Here is an 18645-nt window from a genome sequence, read left to right as displayed (position 1 = left end):
ACTTAAATGTGCATAAGAAATAGTCATTCTACAAAAAAGGGCTCAATTTACAATTAAGTAACATACAGGAAGAGGTGAAAACACGGGCTTAACAACATTGCTGACTATCCGTTTAGACAAATGCCTTATGTCACACACCAATCCTACTACACCCTTGTCCTTCATACAAAAAATAATACCTGCCCAGACAAGAAATACTGCTCCACTTCACAAAGAACTGACATGACCACAGCATGCAGCAAAATCATCACTTTGTCTTGATCAACAGTTTGCATGGTGAATGTACTGCTGCAATATGATAACAGTGGAGTGGTGGCCTAGTGGTAATGCGTCGGCCCAGGAAGTGAGATAATCTGAGTGAACAAGTTCGAATCCCACACTCACCAGTATTTTCTCCACCTCCACTAGACTGTGAGTGGTGGTCATGTTGCTAGTCATTTGGATGACATGATAAACAGTGGAGTCATGGCCTACAGGTAACGCATCCGCCTAGGAAGCGAGAGAATCTGAGCGCTGGCTCAGCGGCTGATATTTTCTCCCCCTCTACTAGACCTTGAGTGGTAGTCTGGATGCTAGTCATTCGGATGAGACGATAAACCGAGGTCCCATGTGCAGCATGCGCTAAGTGCTCGTAAAAGAACCCACGGTAACATAAGGGTTGTTCCTGGCAAAATTCTGTAGAAAAATCCACTTCGATAGGAAAAACAAATAAAACTGCACGCAGGAAAAAATACAAAAAAAAGGGTGGCGCTGTAGTGCAGCAACGCGCTCACCCTGGGGAGAGCAGCCCAAATTTGACACAGAGAAATCTGTTGTGATAAAAAGAAATACAAATCAAATAAACTGAGGTCCCGTGTGCAGCATGCACACAGCGCATGTGCAAAAATCTACAGCAACAAAAGGGTTGTCCCAGCAAAAATTCTGTACAAAAATCCACTTTGATAGGAAAACAATACACTTGCAGGCAGACAAAAAAGAAAACAAATAGGGGTGGTGCTGGGCAGAAGTGACGTGCTCTCCCTGGGGAGGGCAGCCTGAATTTCAAACAGAGAAATATGTTGTGACAAAAATGTAATTAACGCAATAACTAAAAATACAACCCAAGGAAGACTCACAAGACAGCAGCAATGGCTGACCACAGCTTGTTGGTGAAGGGGACATGGTGCCATATATGGTCCAGCCAGTGCACCAGGCTCATGGAAATCACCACTGTACACACACACACACATACACACACACACGCGCGCACACCGCACACAAACACACAACACAGACATTCTTTACATGCCTTGTTTTGTGCTGTCACTAAACAGAGCATAAAAAACTGAATTTCAAATGGTCATTTGACACACATAACAAATGCTTAACCTTATCAGTGACTGAATCTATTCATTCATGACATATGTTCCCCCCAAATACAACAACAACAAACAAATAAAAAAAGCGATGCTGATGGCTGAGAGTATCATGGATTAAGGATTAAAGTGCTGACTGACAGTTTGAAAAAAAATGCTGGCTACAATTCAACATTACACACGAAAGCCAAGACAAACAAAGAGAAATCATGAATGTCAACAAGCAGTGAATTGGATGGCCACTATTACACCTATGAAAACAATCAAACAAGATTTTTTTTTAAACGCTGTGCAAACACTGTCGTGTCTGTGTAGATGCTATTACAACTGTAAAATAAATAACTGATGAAACAAGAGCCAATGATAACATTTTTGAAAATATCAAAATCTCATATATTATGAATTTAAGATATAAATCTGCACTCACACGATAAAGATACAACATGAACTCATAAGAGAGTTTCTGGAGAAATAAAAAAAAAAAAAAAAGAAACCTTTACCAAAGAATATCAAAGTGAAGAGGTGAAAGATGTTCTGAGCCAAGACAAGCCCCCCTGAAAACTTCTCTTCCCAGTTGCTGTACGTCACGTTGTCCATTGCACTGAAAAGACAGGTCAGTCATGTTCAAACGTAACTCATGCATATTCATTACAGCCAACAGGTTTTCCATGGAACGTATGCAGCACATACCAGCTCTGCACGTGTCTGTATCTCTCAGCCCTGTGGCTGAGATATATCAAGTCACATTAAGAAAGAAAGCAAAGATTACAGTCCAAAGATGTAACCTAAAATCTAAATGGATATTCTGGTGGCTTTATCTTTTTTTTTTTTCAGTAGATATGCCTGTCATCGAAGCTTGAAATTCTGAAAGTAGAAAGAAAACTTACAAAAACAAACATAAATGATTACCTGATGTCGTAGAGAGAGCACTCAGATGGAGCGGTGTTGTGACAATAGGAGTACAGCGTCAGACCAAAGCAGATGAGTGAAATGAAGATGGAGGGCACAAAACGCAGGAAAAACTGCATCAAAAACTGGACCACCATCTGTGAAACATAACTCAGAATAATGGTGCAGTTCAGAATAAAGGTGTTGTGTTTCACTTACAAAAGAAAAAAAAATCTATGTGTGAGGGGTGAGGGGGGGAAAGAGATTAAAGCATTAGGAAGAGACAGACAGGATGTGAATGATATCAAATGTGTGTTCAGTTGTTAGTTCAGTTCAGTTACTCAAGGTGTCACTGCGTTCGGACAAATCCGTCTGCAAAGAAGATGCCTGACCAGTGCTTAGTCAGGCCTTGAGGAGAGGGAAAGAAAAAAAAAATCTTAACTCTCTCCATACGAACGGCGAAAGAGACAACGTTAACAGCTTTTCACCCCAATTACCATCATCAAAATATTACAAGCGGAAGGCGTTTATACTGAAGACGTGAATGTTGACAAAGAATACCACAATTCTGACGACGGAAGCTAAAGGTTGGGTCATTCAGACACCCACTGGACATCCGAGGGGACTGTGTAGAGGAGAAGAGAGGACTGGCCGTACTGAGTGAGTTAATAAATGTATGCTTAAAAAAAAATATGGATTGAATGTTTGTGAGTAGACAAAGATTTTAATGCAAGAGACAGACAGTAAGATAGATACTGTATACAGCTTGGGTTTGTACACACACAGATATACACCTAGACAAATATATATAAATTCATCTGAGCAATGTGGACTGCTGGCTGTTGCAGAGTGATGGCCCACCCTGAAGGACTGATCCTCTGCAAATATATATATATATATTTTTTTTTTTATGTTAAAAAAAATTTTTTTGGCACATTTTATCGCTTTAGAAAATGCCATTACTTCATATCTACAGTTCATAAATTTTTTTTTTTTTATGAACCCAAATAACCTTAGCAAAACTTGCCTTTCTCTCTCCCATAGCATTCTCAAAGCCAACTTTTCCCTCCTTCTAAACCTGGTACTCTCATAAATTCATCACTGGAGCAACAAAATCCAAGTTTCTCCCTTCTTCAAAACCTGATACTCTTATTGACTTCATCACTGGGGCCTAAAAATCCAACTTTCTCGCTCCTTCAAAACTGGCTACTCTCTCAAATTCATCACTGGAGCCTCAAAATCCAACTTTCTCCCTCCTTCAAAAGCCATTACTCTTATCAACTTCTTCAAAAGCTATTACTCTGATTAACTTCATCATTGGAGCCTCAAAATCCAACTTTAACTCCCTCCTTCAACACACTGCTACTCTAATCAACTTCATCACTGGAGCCTCATAGCATTTTATTGCTTTAGAAAATGTCATTACTTCACATTAACAATTAACAACAACAACAACAAAAAACAACAATAACAAAAAAAAAACCCCAAAAACCCAACTAAACTAAGCAAAACCTCCCCTTCTTTCTCCCACATCATTCTTAAAGCCAACTTTTCCCTGCTTCAAAGCCTGCTACCTCCTTCAAAACCCTGCTACTCCTTTCTTAGCCTTTCCCGTACGTCGTGGGTGTGAAATCACCCAGACAAGTGTTTTTGCTCTGTAACTCAAGTAATATTGAAGCCACTTCCACATAATTTCATGACTTTGTCCATAATATAGTTTACTACATATCCACTGAACATTATTTTCTTTTATACATAAACAAAGAAGTTATTAATCAATTAATGTCCCAGTACGTCGTGGGTGTGACGACACCCATACTCCCAAAGAATAAACCTTGCACGCCGTACGTCGTGGGTGTGGAGCCACCCATGCAAAGCTTGCGCGCCACGCGTTGTCGACATGACGTCACTTGGGCTCGCTACAGAGAGAGATGAGAGTGACCTTGTCTTTTGTTGATCGTATCCCGGTTCAAGTCTGCGGCAAGTTTTACTCTAAAGTTGTAACTAATTTCAGAAAACAATATTTATTGCACTAGGTATCTTCAACAATATTGAATGAACTGTTTTTCTTGTAGAGAATGATCGGGAGCAACTGATTGATAGCTTTTTATCTAGTTGGAATTAAAGTGCCTTTCTAAGAACTGGATATTTTTGTAAGTCTGAAATCAATTGATCTAAAATCTAGTTGATATAGAAATTTTATTCTTATCCTAATCTGTTCAAAGTAGAGAAAACCCGACTATGGCTAAAAAAAGAAAGATAGTTGATATAGAAATTTTATTCTTATCCTAATCTGTTCAAAGTAGAGAAAACCCGACTATGGCTAAAAAAAAAAAAAGAAAAAAAAATGCCAGCCAGCCAGCCAGGAATGCCGAGATCTAGGCCAAAGGAAGGGGGGACTGATACCAGGCTGTTGCTGCTATGTTACGGCATCTGCCTTGACCGAAAGAGGATGGGCGTGTAGCCGCTAAAAACAAAACAAAACCAACAACAAAAACAACACACACACACACACACACACAAAAAAAACAACAAAAAAAACAAACCTTTTTTTGTAAGTAACAACACTCTCTTCTCACGGGCAAAACTTATTCACAATGCGCCTGGTCAAGCACTGGAGTAAATAGCCTACACGCACAAGTGGAAACTGCGCATGCAAGTCTGCTGAAGAAAAGTCAAATTTGCTTTACGGACAGGTGTGGGTTACTGTGCACCCACGACGTACGGCAAGGTCTTATTTCTTCAGTGAAACCATGGGTGCCTGCACACCCACGACGTACAGCGAAGGGTTAGTTCGTACACAGAAACCATGGGTGCCTGCACACCCACGACGTACAGCGAAGGGTTAGTTCGTACACAGAAACCATGGGTGCCTGCACACCCACGACGTACAGCGAGGGGTCATTCCTTCTTAGAAACCATGGGTTTCTGCACACCCACGACGTACGGCGCGCAAAATTTTAGGCGACGTACGGGAAAGGTTAACTTCATCACTGACACCTCAAAAGCCAACTTTCTCCCTCTCTAAAAACCTGCCACTCTCATAAAGTTATTGCAGGAGCTTAAAACCTTCCTAAAAAAAAAAAAGAAAAAAACCCCACTCCCATCCCCCCCCTCAAGACCCCCACTCCCCCCGGGCCCCCCACCAAACCTGTCTGTTGACGTGCTCCTTGTTCTTGTTGGTGCTGGTGGTCATGATCTTGGGGTCCACGGGGTTGCCCATCAGTCCCGCCGCCAGCAGCGGGAGGGCGAGGAGGAGGAGCCAGAGGAGGTGCTGGGGGGATAGGGGTGGGGGCAGCAGGAAGGCCAGAGACAGCAGGAAGGACAGCACAATGCACAGCTGGCAGCACAGCAGCAGGTAGAAGCAGTTACGCAGCGACGCTGTGTGGTGCCTGGCCTGGAAAAAAAAAGAAGAAGAATATTGACTAATAATCCTTATGCATGTTGGAACAGTTCCTTGAGGATAATAATAGTGTAAGCAGCCTTGGGGGCTAGTTGTCCATTAAGAACCATCTCAACGCCGACTGTCCTAAAAACCCTCTTGGCCAAGAAAGTTCTAGCCCAGATAGCTGGGACAGAAGTTGCCTCATCTGCTGTTCTGATAGTCATAGGTGGACACGACTATCATACATAAACAGGATGTGAATCATAATCCTGATACATGTTGACAAGCAGTTCCTTGAGGATACTGTCAAGTGTTTGGCCTGCACTGTTACACACCATGTGTGTCATTTTCTTCTTCATTCATGGATTGTGACTTAATGTTCAGTCATATCAACAGGTGGGTATTTACTTCTCTAACCATTCTCAACTCACTATTTTGGCAGCCATAGTAAATTTTCATGGGTGTGTGTGTATGCTAGGTACGTATGTTTCCACAGAATGTCGACATGGACTGCAGGATTTCTTATAGACATATCTGATCTTCAGCATGTACATGTACACAAAGGACATCAAGGCACTTGCATGTTGACCTGTGAGATTAGAAAAACCAAATCCAACCCAGGACTCGCAGACTGCATGTCCAGCACTCAAACCACTTAGGTACTGCATCCATCATCCACTGGGACCATAGTCTGAGCTACTGTGCACACTACCACCCCCCTCAAAACAACAAAATGGTCTTACCCTTTATTAAAAAAAATCAACAGGAAGAGTTACTGCAGCACACGACACACCAGAGAAGAGAAAAGGGGAATCAAATATGCAGAATTAGGACTCTCAAACAAGGGAAACACGTAGCCACATCTGAACAAAAACAAAGGAATCTAATATGCAGAGTACAGACTCTCAAACAAGGGAAACGCACAGCCAAGTCTGAATAAAAATAAATAAATTATGACCACACCTGAAGTCAAACTGTGTTACAAAGGAGATTTAGCTCCCTTGTAGCCAAACTTCTCAAATTAATTCATGTATTCCCAGAGCGACCCATCACAAACTCAGACACACAATCATTTTTTTTTTATTCAAGAAAAGAAAATACAAAAGCATCTGGTCTCAAAACAAATCTGTATAAATCTGCTTTCATGGATGTCTGTGTGTTAATGTGTGGTGTGGAATGGTGTGGTGTGTGTGTATGCTTGTGTGTGTGTGTGTGTGTGTGTGTGTGTGTGTGTGTATCTGTGTGTTGTGTGTGTGTGTGACTGTGTGTGTGTGTGTGTGTGTGTGTATGTGTGTGTGTGTGTGTGTGCATGCACGCACGCACGCATGCTTTATCTTTGACACATTCTGTTTCTCTTGCTTTTTTTTTAGTCTTGATCTTAATGCCTTCAGGTGTTAACTTTTGTGACCGCCCCCCCCCCCCCTCCCCTCCCTTTACTGATGTTGACTGTTAGCAAATTGGGCTTCTGAGCTGAAGGGGAAGAGTGCATTATAAACACCTATCATTAGGGAGGGTGTGCAGGCCTGCTTTCACTGGATTTTCATCGGGATTCCTGGCCATTTTTAGCGAGAATTCCATTTCCTTTTTTTCCAGGTCACCGAAGGGCCAAAATTTCTTTGTGGAAATCGCCGTTCTGACCAAAGGATTCGGAACATTTTCAGTGACTAATTTTGCAAGTTTACAAGCTATATTGGTTTTATAATTACACCCTTTATTTGCTTTAGTCTTCTGTGTTTACTTTGAGTGTGTTTCTTGTCATGTATCTGCCATTACATATTCAACCTGATCCATTTACAAACTCTGCCAAATAGTTGAATGAACAAAAGCAGTGCACACCTAGAGAAGCCAGTTACAGTGGTGGGTTGCGCATGTCGTCATACAACCTACTTCTCACTCTGCGAGCAACGAAAAGTCCACCATGAAAGTGGGCTGCACATCCCCCCTATGATCACCACTAATGCTCAGAAGACTGTGACGCACCTCAGCGATGAGCTGCAGGATGGAGATGTTGTCTTCACGCTGGAAGGCCAGGGAGCAGGGCAGGGCCAGGAGGCGGGAGGCCAGCTCTGTGGGGGAGGGGCTCTGCTGGCTCCACTGCTCCGCCACCGCCGCCTTCACCGCACACAGCTGGGGGTACAGGGGCTCAATGGTGATGCTGGCAAAACAGTCACCCCAGGTTCAGTGTCTACCTTTGAAAAGTTTTGACTTTGTTGTGGTCATGGAGTTTAGTACAAGAAACAGACAGACAGATACAGTGATATTTGACATTGTTGTGGACAGTCCAGCTGGCTGTACAGAGTCATATCAAGACTGCCCGATTAAGTAAGAAAAAACCTTTGTCACATCTTAGAAAACAACCACCCACAACAACAATGACTAACAAAGTTCATGGCATATTATCTTAACCGTTAAACTCCTTAAGGCATATGACAAGGTTGTGATTAAGTAGTCACCTCTTCCAATTAATTAAACATCCACAGATTATTTTTTATCATAAAAAAGAAAGAAAAAAAACACACCAAAAACTTCAGAGCCACACAAAAAATAAATAACAATGCAGAATGGACAGCAAGTGACCACCCCAGTGTTTACAATACCACTGCCTAATCGCCAGAGCAAAACAGTCAAGACAGTACATTACAGACTGTGGAAAAGAGAAAAACAAAAGTGTCCAAGCCTGCTGAAAAAAAAAAGGGAAATGGACTGAGAGGGCAGAAAAACCAGACAATAGTGAAGGAATCTAAAAGGCAGAAACAAAGCGATCAAAAGAAAAGTGGAAAATTCTGGCATATAATTTCAAGAAGGTAGGGGTGCTATTCATACTGAAAGACCCCCGGCATCTCAAGGGGGGTAGTTTGTACCTGGCCCCTTTGTGATCAGCTGGGCTACAAGCAACATGAATTGACTGGATTTATCTGTTTCACTCCAACCTCTCCTTCCTTAAGAAACATGATTAGACTGGATTTACCGGTTTTAATCCAAGCTCTCCTTACTTACACAACATGATTAGACTGTATTTACCTGTTTCACTCCAACCTCTCTCCCTCCTTAAAAAAAACATGATTAGACTGGATTTACCTGTTTTAATCCAAGTTCTCCTTACTTACACAACATGATTAGACTGGATTTACATGTTTCACTCCAACAACATGATTAGACTGGATTTATCTGTTTTTCTCCAAGCTCACCTTACACAACATTAGACTGGATTTACATGTTTTACTCCAACCTCTCCCCACACAACATGACTGGATTTATCTGTTTCACTCCAACATCTTCTTACAGAACGGAATGATTGCAGGTACTGATTTCGGTTTGTGGAACAGAATGTAAATGTGTTTATACTGCGAACAGACAATTCCTTATCCCATGAAGTGGTAATTCCTTACTTGATCATTTTACTGACAGAAACAAGAGATTATCCATAGTCACGTAACTGTCCTGCTGTATGAACAAATAACATGTAAGAAGCAATCATCAAACTGACAGAAAATTTTCCTAATTTCACAACAAAAATATGATATCTACATTTCCCCCCAAAAGACAGTACAGACAACAGTTATGACAACATACAATGTCCCAACGCATTCTATAACACCACTCAATTCTGAGACCGAACTGATAACAACAAATTCAAAGGATGTGAGCCACCAACATCAGTTGAGAAAGACAGTCAGTGCCCCGAGGGTCTCACCTGCAATCAGCCTGCAGGAAGACAGGTGTGTTGGCCACGTTAAGGGAACTGCCTATGCACAGCACCACCTCTCCATTCTCCTGCAGGATCTTCATCATTTCCTGGGTGGCTGTAAAAAGGGCAATATCCAGTGAGGAAAATAAGTGGCAACAGACAAGGTAATTGGTAATAGTGTAATTCATGCGTGTGTGTATGTGTATGTGAATGTGTGTGTTGGTGTATATCACAGCGAGGGAATGCAGACCCAGTTTTGTCTGATTTTCGTGGAGATTCCCTGGTTATTTTAAACGAGAACCGTGAGTGTATTTGCGTCTCCATTTCTTGCTTTTTCTAGGTCACTGAAATGCTAAAATTGTGTCATGGAAATCACTGTCCTTATGAACGGATTTTTGCACAATTTCGGTGACTATTTTTTAATGTGTACAAAATGTATTTGGTTCTATAATTACATCCACAATTTGCTTTAGTCTTCTGTGCATACTTTGAGCATGTTTCTTGTCACATCAATGCCATTACCTATTTGAAATGATCCATTCATAAAGTCTGCCAAAATGTCGTCCGGACAAAGGCAGTGCAAGCTCAGACAAGCTAGTTACGGTGGTGGGCTGCCCATGACGTCATATGACTTACTTCTCCCTCTGCAAGTCACAAAAGGTCCACCACAAAAGCGGGCCTGCAAACCCTGCCTAATATGAAAGTGTACACATGAAGCTAATACAAAAGTGTACACATGAAGAGTCTGTTTGCAAACATACTCTTACTGACTGTGCAATATCTAGTGTACATTTACTCATGTCAAAAACAAAGATTTTTTTTTACTGTTTAAAACTTTAAGCGAAGAAAAAAATATAGATTCAGATATATAACGATATATATCTTATTTTCTCTCTCTCTCTCTATATATACATAGACACACACCCACACCCACATACACACTCCTGTCATTATTACTAAAGAGAAATCCTGCTTGATAACCCAGTCTAATATCTGAAACATGGTTGATACTAGCATCACTTCTGGAACTACAGCAATAAGTTGATAAATCTAAAAAAGACTCAAATAATGTCTGACATCTGACCTTTACTAACGTCAACTCTAATCACCATCGCACACATTCCCCCCGAAAACCTAACACCAATCAGCGAGGTCATCATCATCATATCAGTGTGTGTGTATGTGTGTGTGTGTGTGTGTGTGTGTGTGTGTGTGTGTGTGTAGGTGTGCGTGTATGTGTGTCTATGTGTGTACCTGCAATTTGTAGTATTCTCTTGGTGTATAGATTCACTTTTTGTGTTGTTTTTTTCATATGCAGAGGTATGTTATTATGCACTATTGTACTATTGTATATGTGTCATTTCATGTACAGCGCTTAGAGCCCATTACATGGGGAGTAAGTACATACAAGTACTATCTACTATTATTATCATTATTATTATTATCATCATTATATCCGCGTGGCTCACTTGGCGCGGTGCAGTCGGTGAAGAGGTTGACCAGCAGTGGCACGTTGTCCACCTGTTCCAGGTGAGGTCGGATCTGATCAATGCCACGGGGCAGCTGAGCCTGCACATCATCACACTTCCACAGGAACATGTCAGATGGCTGCCTCACTATCACAACACATCAAATGGCTATATTGCTATTGCAGCATATCAAACAGCTACATTTCTGTTACACTACAATGAATGGCTACATTGCTATTACACTGCATCAAATGGCTACTGTCACTATTACACTACATCAAATGGAAGTTGGCTACATTGCTGTTACACTACAATAAATGGCTACATTGCTATTACACTGCATCGAATGGCTACTGTCGCTATTACACTACATCAAATGGACGCTGGCTACATTGCTGTTACAACACATCAGATGGCTACGTCACTATTACACTTCATCAAATGGCTACTCTCTCCATTACACTACATCAGCTGGCTACCGTCACTCTTACACTACATCAAATGACTACATCACTATTACAATATATCAAATGGCTAATGTCACTATTACACTACATAAAATGGCTAATGTTGCTATTACACTTCATCGAATGGCTACATCGCTATTATACTACATGAGGCGGCTACATCGCCGTTACACAGCATCAAATGGCCACATCACTGTTACACTACATCAAATCGCTACATTGCCATTACACTACATCAGATGGCTACATCGCGATTACACTACATCAAATGGCCAAGTCGCTATTACACTGCATCAAATGGTTACATTGCTATTTCACTACATCAAATGGCTAATGTCGCTATTACACTACATCAAATGGCCAAGTCGCTATTACACTACATCAAATGGCTTATGTCGCTATTACACTACATCAAATGGCCAAGTCGCTATTACACTACATCGAATGGCTTTGTCACTATCACACTACATCGAATGGCCGCATCACTATTACACTACATCAAATGGCCACGTCACTATTACACTACATCAAATGGCTACATCACTATTACACTACATCAGATGGATATGTCGCTATTACACTACATCAGACGGATACATCACTATTACACTACATCAAATGGCTACGTCACTATTACACTACATCAGACGGATACATCACTATTACACTACATCAAATGGCTACGTCACTATTACACTACAACAGATGGATACAGCAGATGGATACATCACTATTACACTACATCAAATGGCTACATAACTACTATGCTACATCAAATGGCTACGTCACTATTACACTACATCACATGGATGTGTCACCATCACACAACATCAACCATTTAATTCAGAAACATGTGAAGTGGTGGCCTAGTGGTAATGCATCTGTTGAGGAAGCGAGAGAATCTGAGTGCACATGTTTGAATCCCCAACTTGCCAGTGTTTTCTCCCCCTCCACTAGACCATGAGTGGTGGTCTGGATGTTAGTAACTCAGATGACATGATAAACTCAGGTCCAATGTGTAGCATGCACTTAGCCCACATAAAAAAATACAGCAACAAAAGGGTTGTTTTAGGCAAAATCCTGTAGAAAAATCCACTTTGATAAGAAAACAAACACATCTGCAGGCAGGAAAAAAAAAAAGAAAAAAAAAAGTGTGGTGCATCTCTGTAGAGATGCACTTTCCTTGGGGCAGCCTGACTTTCACACAGAGAAATCTGTTGTGACAAAAGAATAATACTGGCATGCCCTCATCATGCTACATTCACACCAAAAAATTTGATAACAGGCAATACCCCCCCAAAATGGAGTATGGCGGCCCACATAGCAGGGTAAAAATGTAAAAGCCCACTTGTGTACATACGAGTGAACGTTGAAGTTGCAGCACACGAATGAAGAAGAAGAAAACAGGCAATAGTCTGTCTGTCCCTCCCCCCACCCTACTTGGCCCCCCACTAAAATACCAAAAATCAACCTTCAAAGTTCAAACTTGCTTTCACACATAATTATTCATGCTTTCAAACATGGAAAGTTTAAAACAAAATAGATTTCCAGAAAGTGCAACCAATAATAATCTAGAGCCATCCTGCTAATTTACTTCCCCTTCACCTACAATCAACTATTCTCTGCACAATAATCCCATTACTTTTTATTCCTATCTTCTGTTTTGCCAAAGAAGGAATCTCAAGCCAGTGAGTAGTCACTCCTCTTTTTTATCAACCAGACTTAAATGTGACTTTTCAGATCCTGAAAGCAGACACTTTACCATATTCCAAAAACAAGAGCATTCAAACGTAAAAAACAACAACAAAAAAAACGAAGAAAAAAACACAGTCATGCATGTATATTACTCATACACACAAATGAATAGTGAATGTGAAAGATGCAGCCTACCAATGCTGAAGAAGAAAAAGAAGAAGGCAAAGAGCACTTTTAAATCATCCCACACAGTAAGCAACTCACTCTGTTGTCCAGTGCGCCAGTCAAGCTGTCATCAGTGTAATCCGTCACGTAACTGGACGTGTAGCGACTGTCTGACTGGTGGTCCAGCTCCCCTTCCCGTGAACTGGAGGAAGACCCCAGAGAGCTGACCGACGACGACAGCAACCTGTGACCCTCCCCCACCTCGTCTTCCTCCTCCTCTTCTTCCTCCTCCACCTCCTCGTGCTCGGAGCGATCCGATCTGGACTGGCTGGTGGACTTGCTCTTGGACGTGGACCCTGTGGACTTGTCGCTGGGGATCCTCACGCGGGGCTGGACCTGCTCCTCCCCGTCCTCAGCCTTGTTCTCCAGCTCGATCTCCTCCGGCGACTCCATGTTGAACTTGACCTGCTGACCCTCCTCCTCCACGGCGATGACACAGGGGGCGCTCTGGCTGCGGAAGGCCATGACATCATCGGGCAACGCCCTCTCCGTGTTGCCCTGGTGGTCCAGGTGGTCCTGGGAAGCGCTGCCCGCAGACTGCCGCCCCTGGACGTAGGATCCCGGCCCTGAGCCAGGCCCCTCGTTGAAGGACAGCTCGTCCTTGAGGAGGGAGATGTGACAGTTCCAGCCCGCCTCCAGACCCATCTTTTCCGAGAACACCTTTATCATAAACACAAAGCAACCACCTGCTGCACAACACAAACTAGGCAACAATCAAACAAACATTTTCCTGATTTAATGTTTATTTTAATACCATGATTTTTTTTTTCCAAAAGACAAACAAAAAACAATAAGTAAATGAAGTCTGAATATAAAAAAAAAGGAGGTATTTTTTCCAATTAAAATCTGAACCAAAAGGCTACAATACAGATCCATGGCAAAGTGATACAAAATAAATCACAATCCAACACAGGGCAAAACAAGTGAAACTAAACATTGAAAATATAAAAACTATCATGCAATCACACTCTTGCTAAAATGTAACTTCAGAGGGCCAATTAACAGCTGAACAGCAAAAAACAACAGCTGATTCTCTCACCTGATCATTGAAACATGCCTGCATTAATGACCATTGGATAATCCTATTTTTCTAGCTCATACCAAAAATCCCTGTGTGTGTGTGTGTGTGTGTGTGTGTGTGTGTGTGTGTGTGTGCTGAGTGTGTGTGTGTGTGTGTGAATAGAATAGAATAGAATATTTTATTGTCATAAAACCCAAAGGTTTATAAGACACAATAAAACACAGACATGAGCATGTGTGTGAGTGTGTGGTGAGATTGTGAGATTGTGTGTGTGTGTGTGTGTTTGCATGTGTGTGTGTGGTGAGATTGTGTGTGTGTGTGTGTGTGTGTGTGTGTGTGTGTGTGTGTGTGTGTGTGTGTGTGAGTGAGTGTGTGTTTGTGTGTGTGTGTGTGTGTGTGTGTGTGTGCGTGTGCGTGTGTGAGTGTGTGGTGAGATTGTGTGTGTGTGTGTGTGTGTGTGGATAAATAATGTGTGCATTACACTGCCATCAATCTTACCCTGCTCCTCAGCTCATTCTCTTTCGAAAAGTGGACAAACCTAATGCAGGATGACTCCAGTTTTTCTATCAGCTGCACAAAGTCCTGTTGACAAACATGTTAAACATGTACATGAGTGCACACAGCACATACAGACAAGCACAGACACACATTCATTATTCACCTCGCCATCTCTATCAAACTTGAAACATTTGTATAACTGATTTTGATATTTCCTAATATTCTCTTGTAACAACAAAAAATGGTTCAAATTTCTTTTAAGCGAGAAAAATCTCTTCTTGTATATTTAAGGAAAATGAAACAACAAAAAAACTAAACTAAAAAAAAAACCGAAGCAAACTTCTTGAGCTTGTTTTCAACTTGTTGCCATATCAATGTGGAATATTTTGCCTTAAGCATATAAAATGAAATAAAAGTATCAGAATAGCAATGATGGCCCAACCTGTCGAGCTTGATACTGCAGGGTTGCCATGCCGAGGAAAATCTGATTCTTCTGGGCATCGTAGTAGCCCGAAACATCCTCCACTGTCCCCAGACTGTCGTCTTCTATCAAGGAATCCATGGAAAACGACTTGGACAAACCTCCTGGGCCATCGCTGCTGACTGCGTCCAGGTCAAAACTCCTGATTGGGATCAGAAGGTGAATACCCATGTTTGACAAAATCCTTCTGTCTTTTTCTTCTGCCTTCATCAGCTTCTTCTTCTTCTTCTGCGTTCATGGGCTGCAACTCCCACGTTCACTCGTATGCACACGAGTGGGCTTTTACGTTTATGACCGTTTTTACCCCGCCATGTAGGCAGCCATACTCCGTTTTCAGGGGGGGTGCATGCTGGGTATGTTATTGTTTCCATAACCCACCGAACGCTGACATGGATTACAGGATCTTTAACGTGCGTATTTGATCTTCTGCTTGCATATACACACGAAGGGGGTTCAGGCACTAGCAGGTCTGCACATATGTTGACCTGGGAGATCGGAAAAATCTCCACCCTTCACCCACCAGGCGCCGTCACCATGATTCGAACCAGGGACCCTCAGATTGACAGTCCCACGCTTTAACCACTCGGCTATTGCGCCCGTCTCTTCATCAGCTTCAACTCCGATGATCACTCTTATGCATGAGTGGGCTTTTTCTTACATGCCGTTTGCACCCTGCCATGTTAACTGCCATACTCCCATTTTTAGGGCTGTGCATACTGGGTTATTACGATAACCTAACCAACACTGACATGGATTGCAGGATCCTTCACATGTACATCTGATCTTCACTGGGCATGTACACACACAGAGGGATCAGGTACTAGCAGGTCTGTACATCTGCTGACCACGGTAGATCAGAAAAATCTCCGTGACCAGGATTCAAAAGCAGTGCTTTTAACCATTTGACTGTTGCCCCCATCAAATCTTTCTGTCTTGATTCTGGTGTGTGTGAAGTTGAATATTAGCACACTGGGTTTGAAGTGATGTTGTAATGACCGACAGACATCACACAGAAAAAATCAGCACGCAACAGAGAGAGAAATGGATGATGGAAGAAATTCAGGAATTATTCTAAGTCAGCAGGGAGAGTGGAGAAGGGAAACCACACAACGACACAACAGAAAAAGACAGAATTTATAAAAGATAAAAAAAACCACAAAAAAAACCGACTTAAAACACATTCATAATCATGCTCAGTCATACATTTACCCACAAAACATCATGTTTCACATTTTTATGAGAAGGAAGGAAGGGGGGAGCTACCTGTGAAAGAAATGGTTGGCCACGCCCACAAGTTCAATGTACTCCCTTCCCATGTGACTGGCAATGTTGTGGGCAATGGGCTTGTAGGAAAATGCTGTGCAATAGGCTGCCATACTGTTGCGATTGTAGAAGTCCAAGATACGTTTTCTGCAACATTGTTTTAATATTAGTATTCACATGATTTTATAAATTTGACATGAAAATGAAGTAATGAGCAACTACATGGCTCTACAAGAATTCCAGATGTGTTTAAAGCATAATAATACTAAATAAATAAAGCATAATAGATACAGACTATAAAACTATACTTATGTACACATACACACTTTTTTTCAGAGGAAAGAGGAGAGGGGTTGCCCCATAGTCCATACCCTTTTACTTCCACATCAGTCGTCCCTGTCTCTACATAAACATATCACACTGTGATTTCTTCTGTTACAGCACAAGTGCCTATGACTCATGGACAGCCACGCATCATTGTCAGGTTGCCATTAGGTTACCCAATACAGGAGATCCAACAATGCTCCTGAGTAACTTGTGGCATATAAAAATACCTGTTCTGATTTACTATACATCGGACAACACCAGCTGAGCCCATTAACTCACTCGGGACGACAAGTTTTCTCCCTTGCTTTTCCCCGCAGACGGCCCATTTGTAAGGGTTTGGAAAAAAATTACAAAAAATACAAAATATTGTGTAAGAAAATGAAACTTTCAGAACTGGTTTATTACATGTTGAGCTATTACATATAAAAAAAAATCAAATTTCTCATCTTATTTTTACAGTTTTGCCATATGTAGAAAATACTGCCAATTTTTCACCCCGAATCACCATACCCATGCTCGCTTTCTGCATTAAATTCGCTTTCTTCTTCGTCATCATCCACCTCTTCAATGTCCGACCCTTCAGTTTGTAGCATTTCAAGTACTTCGGCAACCCTAAAACGTTGCCGTCACTGCCTTGTTCGCTTCACAACATTCTGAGAAGAGCCCGCTTTGCTAACAGGCTGGCACGCGAGCAGACGACTGGTCAGTGACTTTGTCAGCATGTGTGTGAGGCGGGCCACACATCCCAGGCTGACCAATCAAACTGTTCGATTGTGGAGTGACCCAGAATAGCGCGCTCTGCTTGGCTAATCACAAAATCACGTGTACAGCGCATGATGGAAATTTACTTTCGGAGAATGCTATTCCATTCCTTCGTCCGAATCCGAATACGTTTTGTGTAGGAATGCATGAGCATTCCTTCGTCCGGAGAGAGTTAATAATAACAGTAACTTAGCTGCTCGGAAGACTGTATGAGATTCCTCCTAACATACAGCCCATCATATAGACCTCACAGCCCCCATGAATCGGCCTATGTCAAAGATTTCAATATCAAGTCGCAAAAGGAGAGAGAACAGAGACGGGTAGACAGACAGGAAAGCAGGTGAAGAGAGAAGACAGGCAAAATGATGATGATATGAGCAACACAGGAAACTAAACAATCCATGAAAGACAGTGATGACAGTGTGAAGTAAACAGATGATAGACAGACAGTGTGAAGCACCTGTCGAGATCAGTGAGGGTGCGTACTGTGGACCCATCCCAGTAGTCAGAGCAGCTGTCCAGCACAATGTCTGCCGTTCCTTGCGTCAACAGCTGACACATGCCTGCACAAATACAATCACCATCCATGTGAAAAACACAGAGGATTAAAAAAGTGTGGAGAAAATACCCCCAATATACACAAAAGAAAGTGAAAACAGACTACTAGTGAATTTTCTGGCTCTTGGAGTTGCTACCTGACTGGCACACAACACAATTTCCTGTTTGTCCCTTCATTTCAAATGAAGTAAATAGATGACTGTTGTTAACACAAAAAGGATCGAACACACATAATGTCATAAAGACTTATGGGGAAAGAATCCAACCAGGACAAAACCCATGGCTCTGAGCTCTGGCTTTTCCGCCTTGAATCCAAGCTATAAATTATGCCCTCCATCCCTTTAATCTGAACTTCTTAATTTCCAGTCATCACATTCTTTGACATGCTGAGGCAGCATTCAAGGGGGATGCAGTAAAGCTTGGAATGCGTTCCTCACACAACTTTCACCGTACTGGTGATGAACAATGCCAGTTGTTTCAGTCTGAAAGGACCATCAGCTGTATACACCTTGCATAGCCATAAACCAATGTCGTCTCTTCCCTGAGCTGCATGAACTCCAGAT

At 41.9% G+C, this 18645-nt stretch overlaps 1 protein-coding gene across 4 annotated transcripts in view; it reads right to left on the bottom strand.

The window, feature by feature from the left end:
* Positions 1-18645, bottom strand: part of LOC143281902 (transmembrane protein 94-like) — a 45313-nt gene that overhangs the window by 3517 nt on the left and 23151 nt on the right. For all 4 annotated transcript variants that reach the window (XM_076587189.1, XM_076587197.1, XM_076587206.1 and 1 more), the window contains 12 exons: positions 17985-18087; positions 16436-16582; positions 15134-15314; positions 14692-14775; positions 13212-13832; positions 10786-10885; positions 9323-9431; positions 7609-7783; positions 5395-5640; positions 2265-2401; positions 1856-1956; positions 1116-1209 (listed from right to left, as the gene is read on the bottom strand). In XM_076587189.1, coding sequence (XP_076443304.1) covers positions 1116-1209; positions 1856-1956; positions 2265-2401; positions 5395-5640; positions 7609-7783; positions 9323-9431; positions 10786-10885; positions 13212-13832; positions 14692-14775; positions 15134-15314; positions 16436-16582; positions 17985-18087 — 2098 coding nt within the window. The remainder of the gene's footprint in view (positions 1-1115; positions 1210-1855; positions 1957-2264; positions 2402-5394; positions 5641-7608; positions 7784-9322; positions 9432-10785; positions 10886-13211; positions 13833-14691; positions 14776-15133; positions 15315-16435; positions 16583-17984; positions 18088-18645) is intronic.

Source organism: Babylonia areolata, chromosome 1 (genome assembly GCF_041734735.1).
Source record: "Babylonia areolata isolate BAREFJ2019XMU chromosome 1, ASM4173473v1, whole genome shotgun sequence".
Classification (NCBI taxonomy): domain Eukaryota; kingdom Metazoa; phylum Mollusca; class Gastropoda; order Neogastropoda; family Buccinidae; genus Babylonia; species Babylonia areolata.
This window is presented reverse-complemented; position numbering and strand designations above follow the sequence as displayed.